At 35.6% G+C, this 25,183-nt stretch overlaps 2 protein-coding genes across 8 annotated transcripts; both read right to left on the bottom strand.

The window, feature by feature from the left end:
• Nucleotides 1-13,195: 13,195 nt before the first annotated feature.
• Nucleotides 13,196-15,771, bottom strand: LOC145069249 (G-type lectin S-receptor-like serine/threonine-protein kinase LECRK1). The gene has a single exon (XM_079016192.1). The coding sequence runs from the start codon at nucleotides 15,731-15,733 to the stop codon at nucleotides 13,361-13,363; it is 2,373 nt and encodes a 790-aa protein (XP_078872318.1). The 5' UTR covers nucleotides 15,734-15,771; the 3' UTR covers nucleotides 13,196-13,360.
• Nucleotides 15,772-17,936: 2,165 nt separating this feature from the next.
• On the bottom strand, nucleotides 17,937-22,634 carry LOC145070052 (uncharacterized). Of its 7 annotated transcripts, XR_013689798.1 has the most exons (11): nucleotides 21,864-22,634; nucleotides 20,561-20,737; nucleotides 20,401-20,506; nucleotides 20,244-20,310; nucleotides 20,062-20,160; nucleotides 19,821-19,945; nucleotides 19,497-19,593; nucleotides 19,251-19,336; nucleotides 19,047-19,143; nucleotides 18,875-18,966; nucleotides 18,021-18,271 (listed from the first exon to the last, which is right to left on the bottom strand). XR_013689798.1 is itself a non-coding variant. In XM_079016975.1 (8 exons), the coding sequence occupies exons 4-8, from the start codon at nucleotides 19,893-19,895 to the stop codon at nucleotides 18,259-18,261; spliced, it is 363 nt and encodes a 120-aa protein (XP_078873101.1). In that variant the 5' UTR covers nucleotides 19,896-19,945; nucleotides 20,062-20,160; nucleotides 20,244-20,310; nucleotides 20,401-20,540; the 3' UTR covers nucleotides 17,937-18,258. The 7 variants fall into 7 exon arrangements, 4 of the variants coding, with proteins under 4 accessions (XP_078873101.1, XP_078873102.1, XP_078873098.1 ...); XR_013689800.1 differs by lacking the exons at nucleotides 20,561-20,737; nucleotides 21,864-22,634 and having other exon boundaries at nucleotides 18,020-18,271; nucleotides 19,047-19,147; nucleotides 20,401-20,540; XM_079016975.1 differs by lacking the exons at nucleotides 19,047-19,143; nucleotides 20,561-20,737; nucleotides 21,864-22,634 and having other exon boundaries at nucleotides 17,937-18,271; nucleotides 20,401-20,540.
• Nucleotides 22,635-25,183: the final 2,549 nt, after the last annotated feature.

Here is a 25,183-nt window from a genome sequence, read left to right as displayed (position 1 = left end):
TAGCAAGTTAGAAAAATCATTCACTGTAGAGATAGCCAATGGAAAAACCGAAAACACTAACTGCATATTCATGGGCTGTACGTTAACTTTAGACGGCCATTCTTTTCCAATCAATCTCATGCCGGTCCAAATTAAAAGTTTCGACGTCATAGTCGGCATGGATTGGTTGAGTCTACTTCGCGCCGACATCATGTGCTTTGAGAAAGCAGTCCGTCTTAATCTCCCTAACAACGAAACATTAGTTATCTACGACGACAAATCAAGTACAAACCTTCGCATCATTTCGTGCATCCAAGCTCGAAAGTTCTTGCGGAAGGATTGTCGAGCATTCCTAGCGCACATCGTTGATACAAGTCAAGAACTGAAGGACATCAAGAACATTTCAGTAGTACGCGACTTTCCCGATATCTTTCCAGAAGAACTACCAAGATTACCACCACAACGCCAAGTCGAATTCAGAATCGACTTAGTTCCAGGGGCTACCCCAGTAGCGAAGTCGCCTTATCGTCTCGCACCAGCAGAGATGCAGGAACTTTCCAGTCAACTTAATGAACTCCTTCAAAAAGGATTCATAAGACCAAGTTTCTCACCTTGGGGAGCACCGGTCTTGTTTGTAAAGAAGAAAGACGGATCGTTCCGTATGTGCATCGACTACAGAGAGCTGAACAAACTTACTGTCAAGAACCGTTATCCTCTACCCCGTATTAACGACCTATTCGATCAACTTCAAGGAGGAAACTACTTCTCCAAAATAGATCTACGATCCGAATATCACCAATTACGAGTTCTAGAGGGGGATATTCCAAAGACAGCTTTCCGAATTCGTTATGGACACTACGAATTTGTAGTGATGCCGTTCGGATTAACCAATGCACCAGCAGTATTTATGGACCTAATGAATAGGGTATGCCGTTCTTACTTGGATCAGTTCGTCATCGTCTTTATCGATGATATACTTATCTACTCCCGAAGTGAGGAAGAGCATAGTCAGCACCTACGAAAAGTCCTAGAAACACTGCGAACGGAGAAACTCTATGCAAAGTTCTCTAAATGCGAATTTTGGATTCGAAGAGTCGAATTTTTAGGCCACGTTGTTAGCGAGAAAGGGATACACGTGGACCCCTCCAAAATTAAGGCCATTGAGAATTGGTCGGCACCAAAGACACCTACAGAAATTCGTCAATTTCTAGGTCTCGCTGGCTACTCTCGCAGATTCATAAAGAACTTCTCTAGCATTGCGAAACCTCTTACTACATTAACCCAGAAAGGCGTGGCCTTTGACTGGGAAGCGAAACAAGAGAAGGCGTTCCAAACGCTAAAACAATCCTTATGCACCGCACAGATACTATCCCTCCCCGAAGGGATAGAAGACTTCGTAGTGTATTGCGATGCGTCAAATCAAGGACTTGGTTGTGTTCTTATGCAGAGAAGGAAGGTTATTGCTTATACCTCTCGATAGCTTAAGACACACGAAGTGAACTATACGACACACGATCTTGAGTTAGGAGCAGTGGTATTTGCTCTGAAGATCTGGAGACACTACTTATATGGAACAAAAAGTACTATTTTCACCGATCACAAGAGCCTTCAACACATTTTCGATCAGAAGGAACTCAACATGCGACAATGACGATGGGTTGAGTTACTAAATGACTACGAATGCAAAATTCGTTATCATCCTGGCAAGGCCAACGTGGTAGCTGACGCCCTCAGTCGAAAGGAATACACTGGTCGGAGGGTCAAATCTCTGACTATGACTATCCATTCCCACTTATCCACACAAATTAAGGAGGCACAAATGGAAGCTTTGCAACCTGAAAATGTGGCGGGTGAATCCCTGCGAGGAATGGAAAAGAATCTAGAAGTCAAGGGTGGCGGAGCCTACTATCTCATGGACCGAATCTGGACCCCGAAACATGGTGGTTTCAGAAACGTAGTCATGACCGAAGCACACAACTCAAGATATTCCGTTCACCCAGGTTCAGATAAAATGTATCTGGATCTTAAGAAACTATACTGGTGGCCTAACATGAAAGCAAAAATTGCTACCTTCGTAAGTAAATGCCTTACTTGCGCTAAGGTTAAGGTCGAGTATCAGAAACCGTCAGGATTACTACAACAACCGGAGATACCAGAATGGAAATGGGAGCGGATTACTATGGACTTCATAACCAAGTTACCCAAGACGACGAGTGGACTCGATACCATATGGGTCATCGTCGACAGATTGACCAAATCCGCACATTTCCTACCCATCAAGGAGACTGACAAAATGGAAAAGCTTATGAGAACTTACTTAAGGGAAGTAGTGCGACTGCATGGCGTTCCGATATCCATTATCTCCGATCGAGATAGTAGATTCACTTCAAGATTCTGGCAGTCACTACAAAGTTCCCTAGGGACTAGGCTAGACATGAGTACAACCTACCACCCACAAACAGACGGGCAAAGTGAGAGAACAATATAAACTTTAGAAGATATGCTGAGAGCCTGTGTGATTGACTTTGGAAAGGCATGGGATATCCATTTACCCCTTGTCGAATTTTCATACAACAATAGTTATCATACAAGCATAAAGGTTGCTCCGTTTGAAGCCCTCTATGGTCAAAAGTGCAGATCCCCTCTGTGCTGGACTGAAGTTGGCGATACCCAGTTAGCTAGAGGAAGAGTTCCTGAAAGCACTCTCACCGGTCCGGAAATCATACGAGAAATGACAAAGAAGATCGTTCAGATTCGTGAACAATTGAAAGCCTCTAGAGACCGACAGAAAAGCTACGCTGACCAAAGGAGGAAACCTTTGAAATTCCAGGTAGGAGACCACGTTTTATTAAAGGTCTCACCGTGGAAGGGTTTAATACGCTTTGGAAAGCGTGGGAAACTAAATCCAAGATACGTAGGGCCTTTTGAGATTATTGCCAGAATCGGCCTTGTGGCTTACAAGCTTAACCTACCGCGTGAACTTAGTAACATACATCCAACCTTCCACGTCTCAAACTTGAAAAAGTGTCTGTCCGATAAGACTCTTGTTATTCCACTCGACGAGATCGAGATCAACGAGAGCCTCAACTTTGTGGAAGAACCAGTAGAAATCATGGACCGAGAGGTCAAACAAACAAAACAAAGTCGCATACCCATCGTGAAGGTTCGCTGGAATGCCAAGCGGGGACCTGAATTCACATGGGAACGCGAAGATCAGATGAAGCAAAAGTACCCTCATCTCTTTCATGTTCACTAGTATCTTTACTACTTTAAATTTCAGGACGAAATTCCCTCTAACGGGGGGATGATGTGACAACCCGATATTTCAACTCTTTGTAATGATGTAAAAAGTCAAGTGTTGTAACCACTTTTGAGTTGATAAAATTAACTTTGATAATAAAATGTCCAAAAAGTTTCTATTTAAATTCCTTCTATGTTTAAATTTCATTAAACCATGATCGTACGTAAAAAGAACGCCCAAATCCGACTTCGTATATTGAAGTTATGATTTTTCAAAAGTTCGGCTTAGCAACAAACAACTAAAAACTCGAATCGGAGATCGAGCGACTTTTGGCCGGAATGACCTAAACAAGAATCGAAGGTCTCGACAATGGTATTTCAGCGGTGAAAATTCTGGCAAAAACCGACGTTAGATAAAGAAGTTATGAATTTTTAAAGAAATTCCTTAATCACGACATTTTATAAATAAATAATAAAAATAATTTCGGAATTTGCCAACGGAATCTAAACGAAAGTTGTAGAGCGTAGTCTCACCTACGCGTGGATATAAAAACCTTCGAAAACGGAGTTCGTATGAAAAAGATATGATTTTTTGAAGTTTATTAAATAAATTATATATATAAAAATAAATCAAAAATCCGGTAATATCCGAAGGAGGAGTCAGCGTCCTCATCCGAGTTACGCGCTGCGTAACCCCGTACGCCCCGCGTACCCGAGGGCCTTGGTCTCGGACCGTCCACGTCGCCCCTATACGAACCTACCCGACCCGTCCCATCCGAAGTGAAGCAGTCGAGGACTCGGTCACGGGTGACGCACGAGTACGCGCTGCGTACGAGCGTACGCCCCGCGTACCAAGGCCTCTCAGCCCCTATAAAAGGGATGCGAGGGTTTCCGGAAAATTTGCTCACTTCCATGCCCGCACTACCCCGAAGCCCTTGTCTTTTTGCTCATGTCCCGAAGGTCGATTTTACTCCCGAGATTCCCGAGAATCCTGAGAAAAATCCGTTTCCCGAGACGAAACTCTGCCCGGTTTTCCATCTCGCTATCTTCAAACTTTCAAGTGAGTTCATACCCCTTAATTAACCCTTTTTAAATATTCTAAATGCTTTTATATGCTTTCAAGGGGGGGAATACAAGTAAAACACACGAGTATTATCGTGTGTTACATAAAGAATTATTTTATATGCTTTTATATATCCAAATCACATGTGATTTATAAACTTTATAGGAAACTTTGGTATATAAAATATGTTACAATAGAATTCTATCTTTTGAAATAAAAATTGTTGTAATGCATGTATAAACTAAACATTTTCTTAGATTATATGTATACTTGTCTATCTTAGGCTCTACAAAAATCTATGCTTTCATAACAAATGATTCCTTTTCTAGGTATTTCTAAACAAACGAGACACACTTTTAGAAAACTATAATAGGTATAGTTTTACGAACAAATTTCTAACTCCTACGTACTAGAAACACGAATTTCAAGAAGTCACTTTCATATACAAGAACAAACGAAACATTTTAACAAGTAGATCTGTTTTTATACCACGGTTTTTGTGAGACACTAACTTCACGTACGTTCGAGTACACATTTCAATTCCTGTATTATATACCAGAATCCCTTGGAGGGGGAGCATGGTGTTTGTGTATAGATCTATATGGGCTTGACAACCCGCGCCCTGACTGTTAGCTACAGTCCACCATTTGGGGTGACAAACGTCATAACATTCCAACGCCTGAAGAACGTTGTGTATAGGCATTCCGAGTCAATAGTATGGTTATAAAACTCACATGGGGTATTAAAAATGCATTGATTTACAAGGTTTTCAAACACATTGGTTATTTTACACTTACATACATTTTAGAAACAAACATTGGTCTTGAGAGAAGGCTACTTTTATACTAGTAGAAAATATAGGATTTTCTAAACACAAAAAAACAAGGACAAAACATTTCATTTCATACAAACATTGTCATTTAAATACTTATGAAACTCACCAGCTTAAATGCTGATCTACTCTTTCAAAATTACTTGTATGTCCCAGGGAATCAGTAATTTCAGGTATCATTATGCTTTTGATGAAGGGATGTTGCGATGCCAGTTTAATCTCATATTTTGACATCATATTTTAATTGGTTTTGAACATGTAACTTTTGACAAATGTAAACTTTCAATTATATATATGATGGTTGTATTGCTTTCTTTACTATGTATTCATTTGTTACGTTACCACATGAAGTCGTTCGCCCCCGAACGTTTCCATCGTTCAGGTTTGGGGGTGTGACATATGCAGTTAGGTTGGAACTTTATGGAGCATGCTCCTAAAACTCGCTCCACATTATCCGGAAGAAAATTCAATTGAATTTACTTTTAATGCGCATTGATATTTATATGTTTGATTTTTCAAATATTGGATAAAATGTATGGATTTTGTTTTTTAAAAATGACAATTAATATTTCATATTATAAATGTGAAGATTTATTTGGAGGTTCTTGTTGTATTGTAAAGATTTATAGCATTTGTGTGTTCTTTTTGTCACTAAACTTGTTTTGTGATGGACCTATAATGACGAAAAGTGACGATCGGAATTTTGGTCACAAAATCATTTTGTGACGACTTGTTCTGTTGTTAGTGACTATTTCATTTTGGTCACTGATTGGCATTTTTTGTAGTGTAGAAATGATGTTGTATATAGATAATATGTGTAATGTATATATAGACAAAGGCATTTTTTAGTCTTTTCGCCCGGGGCATGGAAAACCAATGGACCGACCCTGGACACAACCCTGTGTCGGCATGTACTAGAAGGACACGACTAGGATGTACATGACCCGTGTGAAGCTCCATGAATAAATTGACTCGACCTGTTTCACTACAAGAAATTTTAGCAATAGCGACGACCTGTAATAGACACGTTACATATCACCGCTATTGCTTGGCGTCGCCGCTATTGCTAACACAGTGGCGATCCGCGTGAAACAATCACCATCCGTTCGATCTGTATTCAATCCGACGGTCGTAAACATCCTAAAAATGCTCTGACTTTTCCCTCCAGGGTGTCGTCGCTAATACCCCGTGTCGCCGCTAATACCCTCGTGTCGCCGTTGTTGCCTGTCGTCGCTATTGAGTTGCATCAGATAACCCCCGGTCGACGTTCTTTCCTTCTATCGCTGTATACTTTCTCTCAACCCACTCTGACTGCCTTCACCATCTGCACTCCATTACGATTCTAACCACCAAGCCACACTTTACCGGCGACCTACCTTGTTTACCGGTGACCCACCCTCATTACCGGCAACCATCGACTTAATTGAGGGCAAGCTTGGTGCGATTCAGACCATGGCTACATTTCAGCGAAATTGAGCATTCTAAGGTCGAATTCTTTCCCTAATTTCTAATCTTGTTGTGTGTGAGGTTCGTTTTACCATCCAAACCTGATTGTATCATTGATTTCTATGTTTTCTAATATTTTTTTTGGTTAGTGATTTTAAGGGTCGACCAAGCCTCTTGTTTGGCTGTAAATTGATGATTTTTGAGTGATTATGTATGTTTTCTCGTATTTTATGCAACCTATGTAATTGATTTGTGTTTATGCTCATTGTAGTGTATTGGCATGAAAATGGAATTAGACATGGTTTGTGTGATTTTGTATTTAGGTGTATATTTTTTCTATGAAAATGGAATTGGATGTCTAAAATGGTAGGATTGTATAAAAATGGATGTATTGCTTAATTGTTTGAAATTGAAATTTGAATTGGATGTATTGTATGAAATTGGATGTATTGCTTAATTGTATGAAACTGGAATATGAAAGTTGTATTGTATGTCTAAAATGAAATGAAAATTGGAATTGAATCTACTGTATATATGTATGATTATGTGATATTTAGGTTTAATAGTTTGGTGTATATAAGATGAAGTGTTAAAGTTCTTAGTTGATAAGTTATCGTGTTTTGTATTTAGATGCTATTATTTGTATTGTAAAGTTCTTATTGTTGGTCATTACAACTTAATAGCAACATACTTTTAGTGAGTTAATGTTGGTCATTACAACTTTAGCTTAATTAGGTTATTAATAGCAACGTACTTCTAGTAGTTTTAATTTAATTATAGAATAAAACTCAATTAATTTTAAAAAAAAATCAACAAAAAAATAATAAATTAATTGTAAAATCAAACTAAATTAGTTTTAAAATCAAGTTAATATTCATATTAAAATAAAATAAAATTAGTTTAAAAAATTAAACTAATAGCAAAAAAAATATTAAATTAATTAGAAAATCAAATTAATTTACCTTTACAATCAAATTAAGTTACCTTTATAAAATCATATTAAATTAATTATAAAACAAAATTAATAGCAACATACTTTTAGTGACTTAATGTTGGTCATTACAACTTTAGCGTAATTAAGTTATTAATAGCAATGTACTTCTAGTGATTTAAATTTGTCACTTTCTCTTTGCTCCTTGGGTGTATATATATATATATATATATATATATATATATATATATATATATATATATATGCATTTTAAATACTCTATCCATTTTTGATTATTTGTTCATGTGTTCTCGCGTTGGGATACTTTTTTAATCATCGACTTTATGAACACTCTACTTGATTTTTGTTTCCTGTAGAGTAAACCTTAAATACTAAATTATGTTTCAGCTGCATCATGTCTATTGATAAAAGTTGGACTACTAATCCACATCATCAATCTCCCGAGTTCCAGTTAGGACTCGACTCTTTTGTCAAGAGATCCATGTTACACCTAGATTGTAAACGTAAAAACCAGATGTCCATGTGAGAAATGTGATAATCTTTACTTCATGGATCCGAAAGCAATGAGACGTCATGTTCGTATATGTGGTTTCAGTCAGTCATACAAAACGCGAATATATCATGGTGAACCTGTTGGATTAGTGTTTAAGTCCATAACTATTTTGGTATGTACTTGACCCGATGTTGCATGGTCCTTTTGGGTTGCCTTCATCAAAGCAACTTGATAGGATGAATTATGGAGAGAAAGGATTAATTATGATTTATTAATATATTATGAGAATAATATATTAAAGGAGAAATCATATTGTTTAATTAATATTAGTAAAGAATTAATAAGAATTAAGTTTGTGGCTAAAAGAGATTAATTAAACTTAAGGGACTGGAATTGTAATTATAAGATAATCGCAATTGGGCTATGGATTACCTTATAATATAAGGTTGGACGAATTCTATGGGGAAGCCCATTAGAAATCGTCCAAGGCTTATTAAAGAAGGGTTCATGGGCTGCTTAGGGCTTAAGTAGTCAGTTTAGGGTTTCCTAGTTCAAAACCCTAATAGCCTACATCTATTTAAAGGACCCTTAAGCCCCAAAAACGTGGTGAACAAGATCCTTAGGGTTTACACACGTTTTGGGAAGCCTCCTTCTCTTCTCTTCTTCATCCTCTTACTCTTGGTGTTTGTGAACCATTAGAGGAGTGACATTTGTGACTCTAAGCTTTCTAAAGTCATTACAAGAAGGATTTGAGATTGTTATTGCTATATAACAATCAAGGTATGATCTAAACCCTAATTCATATATTATATTGTTTATCAGATGCTAGATCTAGGGTTTAAAGTCTTGGATGAATTGCATGTACAATAGAGAAACCTAGATCCAAGCATTAGGGTTTGTATGAGCACATAGGATGTTCTTATAGCTAAAACCCATCAGAACCTTTAATCCCTCCAGTTGTAGATGTCATATCCCCAAGTAACGAGATGGTTAAAGTTATTGACGATGTTATATGGGAGTCGAGAGAAAATGATACAAACCTCGAATACAGGGGGTAGCAATGTCGATGATGATTTTGAACAGTTGTTAGAGGCATTCGAAACCAAGTTATATCCTGGTCGCATGTTTTCATTCCTTGATTTTTTAGCAAAGCTAATGCATATCAAGGTCAACAACAAATAGACTGATAGTTCATTTCGTTGTTGCATTCGACATTTCCACCAGACAACAAGGTTCCCCGTTTATATTATTTAACAAAAAAGAAACTTAAGAAGTTAGGTTTGGGGTACGAGTCAATACATGTCTGCAAAAGCGATTGTTTTCTTGTTCAGTTTGTAAAGAGAGTCGGTGGATTGATAAAAACACCAAGGGTAAGAAAGTGGCTCATAAGGTGTTACGGTACTTTCCAGTGACCCTAGACTACGTCGTTTGTATCGTTCACGGTACACTTCCAAAAATATGATACGACATAGTATCGGGAGATCAGAAGATGGTGTGATGCGTCATCCCGTTGATGGAGAGTCTTGGTAAAATTTTGATGTAGATTACCTTGACTTCTCGAGTAAACCTCGCAACGTACGCCTAGGGCTGGCAGCTGATGGCTTTAATCCATTTGGTAACATGTGTAATCCACATAGTGTGTGGCTGGTTGTACTCACTACATAGAATCTACCACCATGGCTTTGTATGAAAGAGTCATCATTTATGTTGGCATTGTTGATTCCCGACCCTAAAGCACTTGGAAAGGACATAAATGTTTTTCTTAGGCCATTAGTGGAAGAGGTTAATTTTTTGTGGCAATTAGGCGTACATATTAAAGACGCAGCGACAAACACATTCTTCATGATGAAAGCTATATTGTTATGGACAATAAATGAATTTCCAGCTTGTAGTAGTTTATCGGGCTGGAGCGGACAAGGGTATAGAGCATGCCCAACTTGCAATGAAGACACTCCCTCGTACCGTGCAATAAATAAAGTTGTTTATATTGGCCATCGTTGGTTCTTTGATGTTGATGATCCATTAAGGATGAGTTTGAAATTTAACAAGCAACCCGAGACAAGACTCGCTCCAAGACACTTTACTAATGAAGACATACAAGAACAACTAGGTCGTCTACTACTTGGTAAACCGGTTAAACATCCTAACACTCTCAATGCAAACATGGATCGACAAAGGATTCGAGTTGAACTGGTCGAAATGTAGCATATTTTTCGAGCTCGAGTATTGGTCATCAAATGCACGTGAGGACTTGAAAAATCTGAATATCCAGCGTAATCAATGGTTGCAAAAAAAGGTAACAAGTTCACTAGACCATATGCAAACTACTCATTCAAGAAATCTGACTGCAAAATCTTTTGCCAATTTATAAGAGATGTTAAATTGCCCGATGGGTTTGGATCTAACATGAGTAAGAAAGTGGTAGATAATGACACATGCAAACAGTATTAGCGGCGGCGACATACTATTTGCGGCGACATCTAGTCTTTCGCGGTGACACACCCATAACAGCGACGATACACTATTAGCGGCGACTAGGTTCTCATTAGCAACGAAGTATTACCGGCGACTCATTTGCAGCGACATGTCGCCGCTAAAGGTATTAGCGGCGACAACCCATACCTTTTTGTAGTGTGTAAAATCTTATAAGTGTTGAATTAATAAAATCTTTTTTTACTACGTAGATTACTTACTTGAACCATGAATGCGTAAATTACTTACTTAATTAAACCATGAATGATCATTAATAAAACGTAACTACTTTTACTACGAGTTACACTACAAGAATACAAAGCTAAGGCGACGACACCTATCCCGACGACATGTTGTCGCCATAGCTTTTGGAACTTTTGACCAATTTTCTTTGACCGCTATATCTGTGTCGACGACATGTCGTCGCCATAGGTCTGGAACGACGAAAATGTTGGCGGTAATATGAAAATATATACCGACGACTTTTCGTCGGTATAGGTAAGAAAAAAAAGTATTTTTCATTCATTTTTATTTCAAGTGTCAGAAAAAAGAAACAACATAGTTTTTGGACACCCTATGCCGACGACAAGTCGTCGGCACAGGGTTTTTAATTTACATATATATTTTTATTTCAGGGTTAAATAATACGTCGTCGTTTATGTCGACCCTATGCCGACGACATGTTGTTGGCATAAGGGTATACCCTAAAACAATTACGTAGCTTTCTTTCATTTGCACACAGCCATTGTTTCTGCATTCTCTCCTCCCCAAGCGACGAAATCGGCTACCCAACGACAATTTCCGGCGATTAACCCAATCCAAGGTTGTTTCTACCCCTAATTTGTTTTTTATTGTTATTTGGTATTGATTTTTACCCCTAATTTAGGGTTTTTTTGTATGTAGCAACCGGTGGTGAAGCTCCACCGATCTAGTGACTGCCTCACCCTTCCACCGCCTAGTGTTGACGCCTGAAATCACCACCAGCCACCACCGGAGTATTACTTGCTTCTTTGACTAGCCAAAAATACGTAACATTACGGAACATTACATTACAAGAATTGTGTTGAAATTGTTTGTTGTTTGTATATATATGTGATTGTGTTGTATATATATATATATATATATATATATATATATATATATATATATATATATGATTGTGTTGTTGTTTGTTGTTTTTTTCTAATTTTTTTTCTATTGTATTGTTTGTTTGTGTGTGTATATATATATATATATATATATATATATATATATATGTAATTGTGTTGTTTGTTTAGGTTTAAACTTTAAACAAACTAACTGTAAAAAATTGATATTGTTTAGGTTGTTATATGAAATTGATATTGTTTATGTTGATATTGTTTATGCTGGTATATGAAATTGTATGAAATTGATATTGTTTAGGATTATTATTATTATTATTTTAATGTTTAAGTTTAGTTGTTTGTTTTAATTAACGTATGTTTATTGTTTTCTTTATTTTAGGAAAAAATTCAAGAAGAATATAAGAAAATGCAAAGCGAGGTTGGGGAAGGCGGAATAGTAGACGAGGAAGAATGTTTAGAACGTGCCCTTGGGACGAGACGCGGGCATGCTCGCGGGGTGGTTAGGAGACCAACCGCCAACTTCGGTTTAATTCCAAATAAACGACCTTCCACTTCAAAATCTTCCCAATCTCAATCCCAATTTGATGCACAACAAATGCAAGAATACTTGCAACAATATAATGCATCATTGGCGGCATGTATTACGGGCTTCCAACCACCACCACTTCCTAACTTTCTATTCAACTCTAACACACAAGCAACTACCTCTCAACAAGTTGACGAAAGGATGGAAGAAGAAGGAGAAGGAGAAGGAAAAGAAGAAGAAGGAGAAGGAGAAGAAGGAGAAGGATATGATTATGATAATGATGTTTGATGTTTTTAGTATTTTGAACAATGTTAGTTAACTAATTGAATTTGATGTTTTGAATTTGAACAATGGTACTTAGTTAATGTATTTCAATTGATATATGTTGGAATGTGTTTTGGATTTGTTAAAAATGTAGGAATGGCAATGTACTAAATCTGTAAAATTGGAAAAAAAAATAACAAACAGTACCTATCCCGACGACATGTCGTCGCTATCGGTATGCATTGGCTCCTGTTAAAACCCTATAGCGACGACCTGTCGTTGGGATAGGCAAACCCTGTGGCGACGACAAGTTGTCGCAATAGGTTTACCGACGACAAGTCGTCGCTATAGGTAATTAATAAAACTTTATATTTTATCCCTGAAAATATGATTGACAAGAACCTATCCCGACGACACGTCGCCGCTATAGATTCACCAATGCCGACGACATCTATACTGACGAAACTTTTGACCTATGCCGACACAACTATCCCGACGACTCTATTGCGACGACATGTCGTCGCTATACCCTATGCCGACGACATATTGTCGCCATAGAGTCCGAATTCTTCGTCGCCATAGGTTGTTAATGTTGTAGTGTTATTTTACAACTTGTCTCAAGAATGGGGCGCCATGTGTTTATGAAAAAATTGCATGTGTGTTACAAATGACTAATTAAATACTCCTTCCGTCCACAGACAAACAAAAAACACACAGATTAAGAAAAAAAATATTAATTATTATTAACTTTATTTAATAAAATGACAGTTTTGTCGCTACTTCGTATTTAATGTTTCATTAAATGTTTAGTTGGTTAAGTAATAATGATAGAATATTTTGGTAAAAATATTATTTATTTTTAAAAATGAATTATTATTATTTTGGGTCAAACCAAAAAGGAAAACCAAAAAGCAAAGATAGATTATAATTTTAGGACGGAGGGAAAATAAGATGACGAGGGTTACTCTTGAACTAATACTTGCAAAACTAAACGGCACTCAAGAATGAAGTAGGATTTGGAGGTACTGGGATTTTGACAGTCCCTTCAAGCATCAACACTACTTTTTTCATCGAGGGGCGGAGGGACGGATCCTCTTGAGTGCACCAAAGGCCTATCTTGATCATCCGTTCTAGTGTTCTTCTATCTACATCTGCATCATTCACTAGTTTGAATAATTCATCTGTTTCATAACATCCATAGACCCATTCTTCGAGAATAGCTTCATCAGATGGAAGGTTGTTGTCAAGCTTCCTTCGGCAACATAAAATCTCAAATAGAACAATCCCAAAACTATACACATCCACTTTAACTGTTATAGGCAGCTTCTTGTGCCATTCAGGAGCAACATAACCCCTTGTTCCTCTTATCAAAGTGGACGTTCTAGTTTGGTCATGTTCCAGTAGTTTTGCCAATCCAAAGTCTGAAATCTTGGCACATCCATACTCGTCCATGAGGATATTTTGAGGCTTGATGTCACAATGAATTATGGGTGTTTCACATTCTTCATGTAGGTAGAAGATCCCATGGGCAATGTCAAGTGCAATTCTTATTCTCTCTGACCAAGATGGCTTGCTTTTGGGGTCGAATAATATATCTGCAAGTGATCCTTTGGTCATATACTCAAAAACCAGGAGCCTTTCGGGACCATCACAACAATAACCAAGTAGCCTTGTTAGGTTACGATGATGAGTTCTCCCAATCACTTTCATTTCAGTTTGAAACTCTCTTTCCCCTTCTTGTGCCAACTCTTGTTTTAATTTCTTCACTGCCACAATCTTCATCGAGCTCTCTATAATTCCTTTATAAACTATCCCAAATGATCCTCTACCCAATTCTTCTTTAAAACCATCTGTGATTTTCTCTAGCTCAGCATATGAAAATGCCCGGAGCCCAACATCCTCGAACAACTGAACATTTACATGCTCAGAAATCTTTTTGTATGCGCAAACGTGAGATCTCCACATGATTACTCCAGAAAGTAGCAAAATGAGTACTGAAAATGAGAAAAGTGAAACCACCATAACTAAGAACTTCACTTGTCGCACTCTCTTGACCTGAACCGATGAATTAGTTGGATCTGACCCATTATTTACAGACGATACATAGACTTTGATGAATCCGACATTTGAATCACTGTCTCTTACTTGCATGTATCTTAAAGGGAGCTTCTGCAACCTGCAACTCCCTTCTGTGAACAATACCGCCTCGCAGTTGCAGTCATTCTTGCAAGCAAGTGAACACTCTACTTGGTTTGACGCTTCTGCGAGAGCATATGCATCATCTTCCCAAAAAGTATTAAGCAACCTTGTCATCTGGGATGAGGTACCTTCATCTCCTTCCTGAATTTTGCAAGTTTCTGCTGTGTAATTTCTTTTGCAACCTGAAGACCAAGAATTCGGATTCACAAAATCAAACCCAGGTAAGCATCTGCATCTCGCAGCGTCGTTAATGACATCACAATACCCGTTTACACCACACAGACCCCGCCCTGTACACTTGTCATTAGAAGATGCCCATACGACTAATTCATTCTGGCTTGTGTTACTTAAATTATGAAAATAAAGTCGAAAGATTCCGTCCACGTCGATCTTCATGCGATAGATTGCATCTTCTCTAGGATAGCCTCCTTGTGTTAGATTCCTGATATAAAAAGTTGAGTTTTGCAACAAGTACAGAAAGCCATCGGAATCAAGATTCAGTGTCACGTTAGGTCCCTTGTCGAAGGTTCCGGATGCCCAGTAGGCAGTGCTCGGTCCATTTGGAAACCCTAAATTTGGGTATTGGACAAGGTTCCCATCGGATTGCATACTGAGCTTGAAAATCCCAATCGAGTGGTCAGTCTCCGAGACACAGGAAAGTAAATCTTGACCGGCTACAAGACGCTGTCCAACCAAAAGGGTATCAGTAGGGTGGTCAAAGCTTTGCCACAGTATCGTTCTTCTTCGGTCGGAATCATAGAGCACAAAGTTGCCGGAGTCTTGCATGGAAGCGACCGACGCACCGTCGGTACCAGAGATACTGATCTGTTGGCTTTGAGTTTGGTCCAGGACGAGCCTTCCATCGGTTGTGAAAGTCAAAGTAGCATTACTGGAGAGTGGAAGGGTGTCGCGGCTGGCCGTCCATACCACAGTTCTTTCTGCAATTCCGGCAATATAAATACCGACGGCGTAGCCACCAGTCTGTGGGTAGAAACCGAAGGCGTATAGTCCCGACGGCGATAACCATGAGGTGGTGGCACCTGTAGGCCTCAAAGAAGAACCTCGTGTTATATTGGATTGGGCTTTTGCTATATTGAAGATAAGGAAAACGGTGAAGACAAAGGGAATAAAGCTGGCTACATGTGAACTAGAACTCGCCATTTATTGAAGTAAAACCTATCATTCGCCCGGTTTTATAGGAAAAAATATTCTATTCCCTTAAACTACTTGTGTGCGATATGTGGGAAATTTTTTTCTGAAATCCCTATGGAAGCTGGGTTTGTCCTGTAAAAAAGCTCGAACCCGGGGTGCTCGTTGAAATATTGCGAGTAGGCTCCACTTAATTCGTTTGTCGTTTCCAAAAATGAAGGTCTTATACGTGTATACATGTTATTATCAATGTTTTATTCCTGGTTTAACCGGTTTAACTGGTTCGACCATCGGCTCAACCGGTTTCTATAATTTTCATTATTTTTCCTATTTTTCTATATATATATATATATATATATATATATATATATATATATATATATATATATATATATATCATGAATTTGACTTTTACTAGTTTAAACATTAAAAATATACATAAAAATAAGTTATAGATCAATCTAAATACATTAAAATAACGCATAATTATAAGTTATAGTATTTTACATGAATCCATATACGTAAATATATATATATATATATATATATATATATATATATATATATATATATATATATATATATATATAATATCGAAACAAAATATAGTTTTATATGAAGACAAACACATCAAAAAAACATTATAACATTTACCGTATGTTTTTTATTTAGAGAAAAACTGAATAGATTTGAAAACGAATCATCAAAGTTTATTATGCAAATAGTTCTTTTCCATGTGTTTTTTTTTTCGGTTTAACCGGGTTTTTCCTAAGAACCGGCCAGCTCAATCCGGTTCAGAAATCGACATAAAACCAATGATAGTTGAATCGCTCTCTCCTCCAGTTCCCGGTCCAACTGGTTCGACCGGCCGATTAAAACCAATTTTTAAAACATTGGTTATTATACTAAAAAGTCAATCTTACATGTCATGTCATCCTTAACAACATGTCATTTATATAGGAAATGGTGTTCAGACTAAATGATGTGGTGGTTGTTTTGTTAATGATAAAAATGTGACATATATGTGCCACGTAGGATTTTATCATTTTTGTCACAATTTTTCTATGAGTGGGATGTGGTGTTATTTTTACCTTTGAAATAATAATAATAATAATAATAATAAAACTAAATTTGCAATGACCAATCAATATTTAGAATGAAAACAAAACCTTCAAACAACACCCATTTGACATCGGTGAAAGTTCATCATTGAAATTTATCAATGCAAAAAAAAAAAAATATATATATATATATATATATATATATATATATATATATATATATATATATATATATATATATATATATATATATATATATATATATATATATAGTCAAGAGGTGGTGTTTGCTACCGGCAAATTAATCCACATCAACATTTCTAAGTTGCTCCTTGTGGTTGTTATAACATTTCATACCATAATATCCTTTAACATGAACATAATATCCTTTAACATGAAAGGAGAGGGTGTTCCTCGTATTATAACGTCATTGAGACACTTCCATGCCAACCACAACACCTAAAAACAGCCCCATACATTGTAGTATTGTTTCTTATAGTATGTAGACATTTTTTTATGTTTTTTTTTAAGGTTTTGTTGATTTAGTTTTAGGCTTAATGAAAACCAAAAGCTTTGAGATGTTAACTAGGTGTATTGAATTAAAATATATGACAGTTGTGAGCATGTAACACAAATTGTAATCCTACACGTTTACTTAAAAAATACAACTAGCTTTTATTAAATATGGTATATAAAATAAAGAAAAATTTATTGCGCGTTTTATATGAGAAATTTACGGAGTCAACTTGCCGTATTTTATAAGCCAATCAAACTTGTTTAATCGGGTAGGAGACTAGGACTTGACTTTTCATAAAGAAATTGAATGGTATATAAATAAATAAAATTCATGAAAAGTAGTGTAGTCGTTATCATGACTTTTATTTTATTTGATTTTATATTTTTAACGGCATGATATGTATCTGACTAAGTCCATGTATCAAGACTAGAAGAGTGGAGATTACGGTGAACGTTCGGTTCCTACCCGTCATAAAAACACTATGTTGTTTCTAGTGATCTATTAGTTTAACGATAAAAAATAATTTATATAGTAAAAAAATAATTACTCCGTATTTAATAATACAAATGCTCACAAAATTTGTATATAATGATTGATGTATACTAATAAGTTTATCATCGTTATTATAAATTAGAAAGGGGACGCGACTACGCCATTTTTGAACTATGTCATAGAAGTTATTTTTTTAGATCATAATTCCTGTGTTCAGGCTGCATGGAAGTTTGGTTTTGGTGTGAATATAAGCTATTGGCAGCAAAGAAAATAAAATTATAATTCATGGATAACAATTAACAAATATCTAATTACAAATTGAAAGTAGGATGTTATAATAGACATTTCAATAAAAGCATGTTGCTATTTCTCTCCCTAAAAAAGAAACAAAACTCACATGCTCTTCAGGAACTTGTGAAATTTCTAGAAGCTGCACTTCCCATCATAAGAAATTAGAGTACCGCCTTTCACATGTTAAATCTATAAAATGTTAACAAAAAAAAAAAAAAAAAAAAAAAAGAACACGATTTGAGTAAAAATAAAAAAGAACCCTATTTTTTGCAAAAAGATGCTCCAAGTAAGACTTCATCTAAACAACATAAAAGCTTTATTTTCTTGTAAATATAGTATTTCAAGGTTCCTACCACCTACCAAAATAATAATAATGTTTTCATGATAAAAATTATGATTTTTGCATTTGAATACTAATCTTGCAAAATCAAATCTACGAAATTTTATTAATTTAGTTATTGTTTGTAGTAATTCAACATTTTAGAGGATTAATTTGCAAAATCTATGGTATTATAGCAATATCATCCAATTATCCACTTATCACTTCTGACATCATACTTTTAGCTTTAAAAGTACAATGTTATATATGAACGTATTTTTCGAAACAAAAAAACTCCATATATTGAATCTTGATACCTTCAACTTTTGGATTAAAATTAAACAATCGCCCACAATAAATTATGTATTGTCTTTGATTTTATAAATGAATGCACTTTGTTTGATCATGTAGTAGTAGCTGCTAAAATACCAAGAATACCCTTGATACTTATCATTTATTTATTACATATGTACCTGATAATGATTTGGCTTTCTCTTTTTTCAGTTGTAACAATCTGGCAATCTGCCCTTGTTGCCGAAATTTCCAATTGATCACATGTTAATATCTACAGAAAATTCATCAAAAGAATGAGATAGATGAGAGAGATATCCATATGAAGGTTACATGCAGAAATTAGCAATGTACTTCGATTTATATGGTTAGTATAGCAATTGAGACCACTCAACCAATCTCCAGGAAATGGTAGTACTGAACTCCCGACATAAGTTGTTGGAAAAAGTATCTAGCTTTAAACATTGTAGTCATCAATTTGAAAGATTCTCTCCCTCTGTGCTTTTAATTCATGCTTGTAGATATCAAATGTAATAAATTATTTCTAAAATAAAGTACCATAATCTCTCCTTTTGGAGCCATTTTTTGGTGTTTCTTTCTCCATCCAACAACAACTGAAGCCTCTAGCCTAAACTTCTCTTTACCTGGAAGACAATCAAAAAATAAAATATAACTTAGAAAAAAGATAAAATAGCAACATTCGAGATTATGATCAAGTAATTTAAGTAGAAAAAGATAACATAAAATATCTAAAAAATAATGGTTCTTTTTTATTTTAAAATGAAAAGAGCTTATTATTCTTACACTTGCGTTTCATCTTGTAGAGAGTTGACAATTCTGAGAATTTGAAAGATTTATCGAACCGTCTCTTAATGGCATGGCAAGCTCCAATGTTGCAGTGCTAAAAAAATGAATATAAATATCGTGTAAGTTAACGCTGTAATAAAAAAGAAAATGGAAGAAAGATTGTTGTAATACATTTGTTGAAACTCGAATTCATTTCTCATATTATTTGTGTTGAACATATAAAGCAATGAATACTGGATATTCTATTTCAAAATCCTCTATCATATGATAATCCATATGATCAATAACTCATTGATATAAAAGAGTTGCTGAAAATAATACATGGATTGGCTCTCCTGATTGTGATCGAGCATACCCACGCCTTAATTTAAGGCCAGCCACTCCAAAACGAACCATGTTACTAAATCTGGATAAGCCAATATATAGCCAAGCCTGCCATGTAGCAGCTTCTCCGGTGAAAAGAGGATGAAACACATAAAAAAATATAAATTTGTCAATCCTAATTCATTTCCAATAGATCTTGAAAAAAAAACAGAAAAATTAACGAAAAATTTAATCCGACCTTGCGCTTCAAGTGAGTATTCGGAACATGTGTTTTTGCAGCTGGGTGCTTGTTTTACTTCAAAACCATTTCACACATAAGTAATGCTTGTTGATCATACTACAAAAATCTACATCATGTCAGAATCTATTTCTAAAAACTCAAAAAAAAAATCACAAATAAAACATGATACATCGGCTGACCTAGTTTAGTTACGGGTTGAAGAGTCATCTATGCATAAACTTCATCAGGTTCGCATCATGCTGCAAGCTTGCATAAAACAATAAAAAAAGGAAGAATTCTATTAGGAGATAGAATACATGTATTTTTTTTTACAAAGATATTCTGAAAGAAGCTTACTTGCTCGTTGTGGGCTTGTGGAAAATAGACCATGAGGCTTCCAATTTGAGGTAAAAAGACTAAAGGGCCAGCACACATGTGCCATAACTGCGAATTCATCAACTTCCTTGCACCTGATTTTATCCACAAAAAAAATTACAATATACATAATTTCAATTACCTTAATTGAATGAATTCAATACTCACATTAATGAGATATAGTTGCAATCATGAGTGGCTCAGAATTTTATCTTCACAGGAAATGAATCATACCAGTAATAAAGGCATAGCCATTTGAGAACTGTCATTCAAACCAATTCAGTAACAGAGGTTTGACCATCAGTGTGAGACGCAACATCTACAAAATTGTTTGAATCTGTGCAACCAAAGAATACATGAGATATGTTGGAATCCTAAGTGGATGAGGACTTGGAGACCAAGCAATCTAATTTATGGAAAGTTTAGTTTATGGAAAGTTGGTCATAAGTTTCCTAGTCTAATACAAGTTGGTTTGTTAGGCTATATATACCTATCTATAATCGAGTTTATGATTATGAGAACAGATTGTAAAAACATCGGTTTTGAGTTAGTTTCCGATTAATCAAAGAGTTATTTTGGTTATTTTGTTTTGCATTCTTGTTTTCAAAACATTAATTAGTATCAGAGAGAGGTGAAGACGGTGCCAGTTTGAGAGTCGGTTTCAAGAATACCGTAGCCTTTCGCTGTGGGGCAAACACAACGGGAACTGAGTTTGGTTTAAGGGGTGTGGATTGTTTTTGAGTGCAAGTTGAAGCATCTCAACAACAGCCTCAATTTTTCTTGATCGATCTTGTTCTAAGGTAGAGCGGCTAACGGAAGCGCAGAATAAACGGACGAGAAGACATCAAAGCGGGTAACTTTGATTCGGCTCGTTTTGCGGGTGACGGAAGACGGTAAATGTGGTCGTGACCTAGTCTTGTTGTTAGGTGGAAAGTTGCTCTCAGAACAAGCTTGATAAAGAGGTCGGGATGGTTAAAAGAGATAATAGGATGTTGATCGGGGTTGAAGAATTCTCTAGAAGGACTTAGAGATTCGGGGGTGATTGTTGGAATCCTAAGTCGAAGAGGACTTGGAGACCAAGCAATCTAATTTATGGAAAGTTTAGTTTATGGCAAGTTGGTCATAAGTTTCCTAGTCTAATACAAGTTGGTTTGTTAGGCTATATATACCTATCTATAATCGAGTTTATGATTATGAGAACAGATTGTAAAAACATTGGTTTTGAGTGATTTTCCAATTAATCAAAGAGTTATTTTGGTTATTTGTTTTGCATTCTTGTTTTCAAAACTTTAAGATACGCTTTCATACGGTTGACATCAACAAAATTTTAGCACATGAATAACAAAAGCGTAAATATTATTGTTGTTATAGTTGAAATATTGTAGAATAATATGATGAACACAAACAAAAAAAAAAAAACAAATTTCTGGCAATATAGTATTGACCTTCGATATATTCATCATTGTCAAAGGTAACAAAATTGTAATAAACTCCTAAAATTGTGAATGAAATCACAGTTAACTTATTTTGAATCCCTGATAATTCCGACAGATTTCTGGAGAAAGACCTTCGTCTACCGTAAACACCGGATCGTTTTCGGATTTGACGAATCTGACAAACGTGACTTTAGTGAAGCAAAGTAGGAAGAGACGTGATTTAGGATTTGATTGAGCAGTGGCAAACATCCTCGTTCTTGAATTTAGGGTTTTTTTAGTAGCAATGGTTTTCTTGAAAGAAGCTTCCGATGTTGCATCACCGGCGGTGGCGAGGTGGTGGAGCAGTTGCAGACAAAATCGATCAAGAAAGATGAAAATCGTGGCTATAGAACTTCACATACCTTAAAAATCGAAGCCAAAAACCTCAAAATCGTGAAGCCGTCGTCGGTTGTTGAATGATTGGAAACGCGTCAATCTTTTTCAATTAGTGGTAGATGACGGAGATGTATGTAGTGAGAGGAATCGATATTGTGGGAGTCGATGAACTGGACTGAAATATGAGACTATAGGAGACTGTGGCGAACAATCAATTGGAAAGATGGAATGAACTGGAAGGCAGAGGAAGAGTCGACCGGATTGGAGCGAGCAAGATAAGAAGCTGAGAGTAAGAAGAAACGATCTATGAAATCGGCGGCGGTGGCGTATTTAGAACGGTGACCTAAAGCCGAGACGACGATGATGATGGTACTCAATAGAACAATGATACAGGGTTGAGGAATGATCGAGATCAGGCTTTGTGAGTTTGGAATAAACTGGATGGGGGTGGAGGCGGTGACCATGGTTGATTAAGTAAACCTGATGAACAGTACCTGGGGTCAGGTACTGTTCCTAACTTTCATTTCCATAATATATATATATATATATATATATATATATATATATATATATATATATATATATATATATATGGAAATAGAAGGGGAACAAGAGACAAATTAATAAAATGAAGAAAGTAAAGACAAAACCAGGAAAATAGAAGGGTGATATGAGACAAAAGAGGAAGCATTATATATATATATATATATATATATATATATATATATATATATATATATATATATATATATATATATATATATGCGAAATTGTAATGAAAATTAAATAATGTTATTTAAATCATAATTTATCAAGAAAAACATAACCGTATTTAGAATGTGAGTTTCCCCCAAGTTTTTAGGCTACAAGTTGACAACTTTATCTCTAAAAATGAGCAAATAAATACATTTTTATTTGTAGATTTTTAACCCATTTGATTGTGAGGCCTAACATTACAACCTTAATATAAAATATGAAGATAGTTTTGTAAGTTACAACTTGAAAACAAATTGAAACATTACAATTTTCATTAGAATTCTGAAAAAACAAATAATATATCATTTAACCCATTTGATTGGCAGACCTAACATTACAACCTTAATATAAAATATGTATTAGTGATTGAAGAGAGTTTTGTAAGTTATAAAAACTTGAAAAAAAAATGGAACATTGCAATTTAATTACAATTATGATAAAAAAACAAATAATATATCATTTGGCTGAAAAGAACAACAATGTACATTTGCAACCTCTTCAAATGATTTATGATAAACTTCACTATCGGGAGGCAAACAATGGTAATGACACCAAATAAAAAAAAGCATACATAAAGTGAAAATCAATTTTAGGAGTGAAACTTTACTCATGCATTGCTTTTTGGAAGTAACTATAAGTGGAATCAATCAATATATAAAATGACATTAAAAGTGAGAGCACACAAATGCACCACAATATATACATCATTTTTCTTAACTTTAATGAACAATGTTTTTTTTTCATCGATATAGCCTCTATAAAATCAAATTTTATCAATCCAAAATGTATATGAATCAAAACCTAGCATATACATTAAATTAGACTGACTTCAAAACAATGGATCCAAGCATTCACATTACAAGATCAGGCTTGCCTTTAATCACAGTCTTCGATTCCTCTGATAAAAGATTGTTTTTAAAAATTGGTGTAAAGAATATCACTCCATGATGGCGACAAATCAAAATCGATTGAATAGATTGTGCAAGCGTATAAAAGGTAATTATATAATCTAGTGAAACACATAAAACCATATAAGATGCAATTATATGATCCAGTTGAGCTTATTAACATTTTTAACTGGTCAAATGTAAACAGGTTACCTAAGAATTGAGATAGGGGAAGACCATGTCTTACGGTAGAGTGATAAATATGAATAAACTGAGGAAGATGACACGTGTCCCAATAATATCCCAGAAAACGATTCATATAAACTGCAAATGTGAGAATCAATGGATAACAAATCACTACATAGTGAGAATCATCACATAAGCATCTCTTACATAATCTGGTTTGCCAAGTTCATGGAAATCAAATAAACCCTAATTCAAATCACAAAGAAAAAACATATGATCCTTAATGATTACTAAATAGTAAGATTGAATTGAATAGCAATTCACCGTCTAGAGCCCTAATTAGAACTTTCTTTCCTCAGGATCCCGATCACTATCGTTATAATTTCCTAACACTTTTAACAAATATATTTCTATTTCTTTTTCTCATATGTGTAGAAATGGTCAACATAAGACTCATTCTCAATGAAGAATCGCTCAACCAGACTTAAGACCCGGGAATACCAATCAAACAACGTGCAAATACTCATTTAAGAGGATCCCGAAAATATTGGACTTATTGTTGTTTAGTCTTGACTATAAATACACCTATAATTCACACACTATGTACACGATTAACTTACTACTACATTTGTATTCGTATTATCATCATCATTTCTATAATCTCACATTCATATCAATAAAACAACAAGGCATGTGATCATTCACCTCACAAGGTTTTATGTCGGAGATCCTATAAAGAGCAACGAATTTCCATGTAACTCACTTGTCTCACTTTAATCATTATTTACCTTAAACACCAAAGCCTTTTTTACAATTTGGTTGAATAATGCTTACTCATATTTTGACCAAAATAATTTGGCGCCCACTGTGTGGTCGTGGTGTTCAAAATCGTTCAAGAATAATGTATACCTAACCAAATTTATCCTCTTCCTCTATTCCTCCCATTTCCTCTAAAAACCTTCCACCACCTCCTAGTGGAGCACCTAAGAAGACTTCTGAGGCGCCGAAGAAGACTCCAACGATTTTAGGATCCTCCTGTAACGATTTACAACAACGAGCTCTTTGATATAATGAAGAGACTGGAACGACAAGTTACTCAGCAGCAAGAGGACAACAGGACGGTGC

This window comes from Lactuca serriola, chromosome 8 (genome assembly GCF_051521515.1).
Source record: "Lactuca serriola cultivar US96UC23 chromosome 8, Lser_US96UC23_V15, whole genome shotgun sequence".
In the NCBI taxonomy this organism is placed as follows: Eukaryota; Viridiplantae; Streptophyta; class Magnoliopsida; order Asterales; family Asteraceae; genus Lactuca; species Lactuca serriola.
This window is presented reverse-complemented; position numbering and strand designations above follow the sequence as displayed.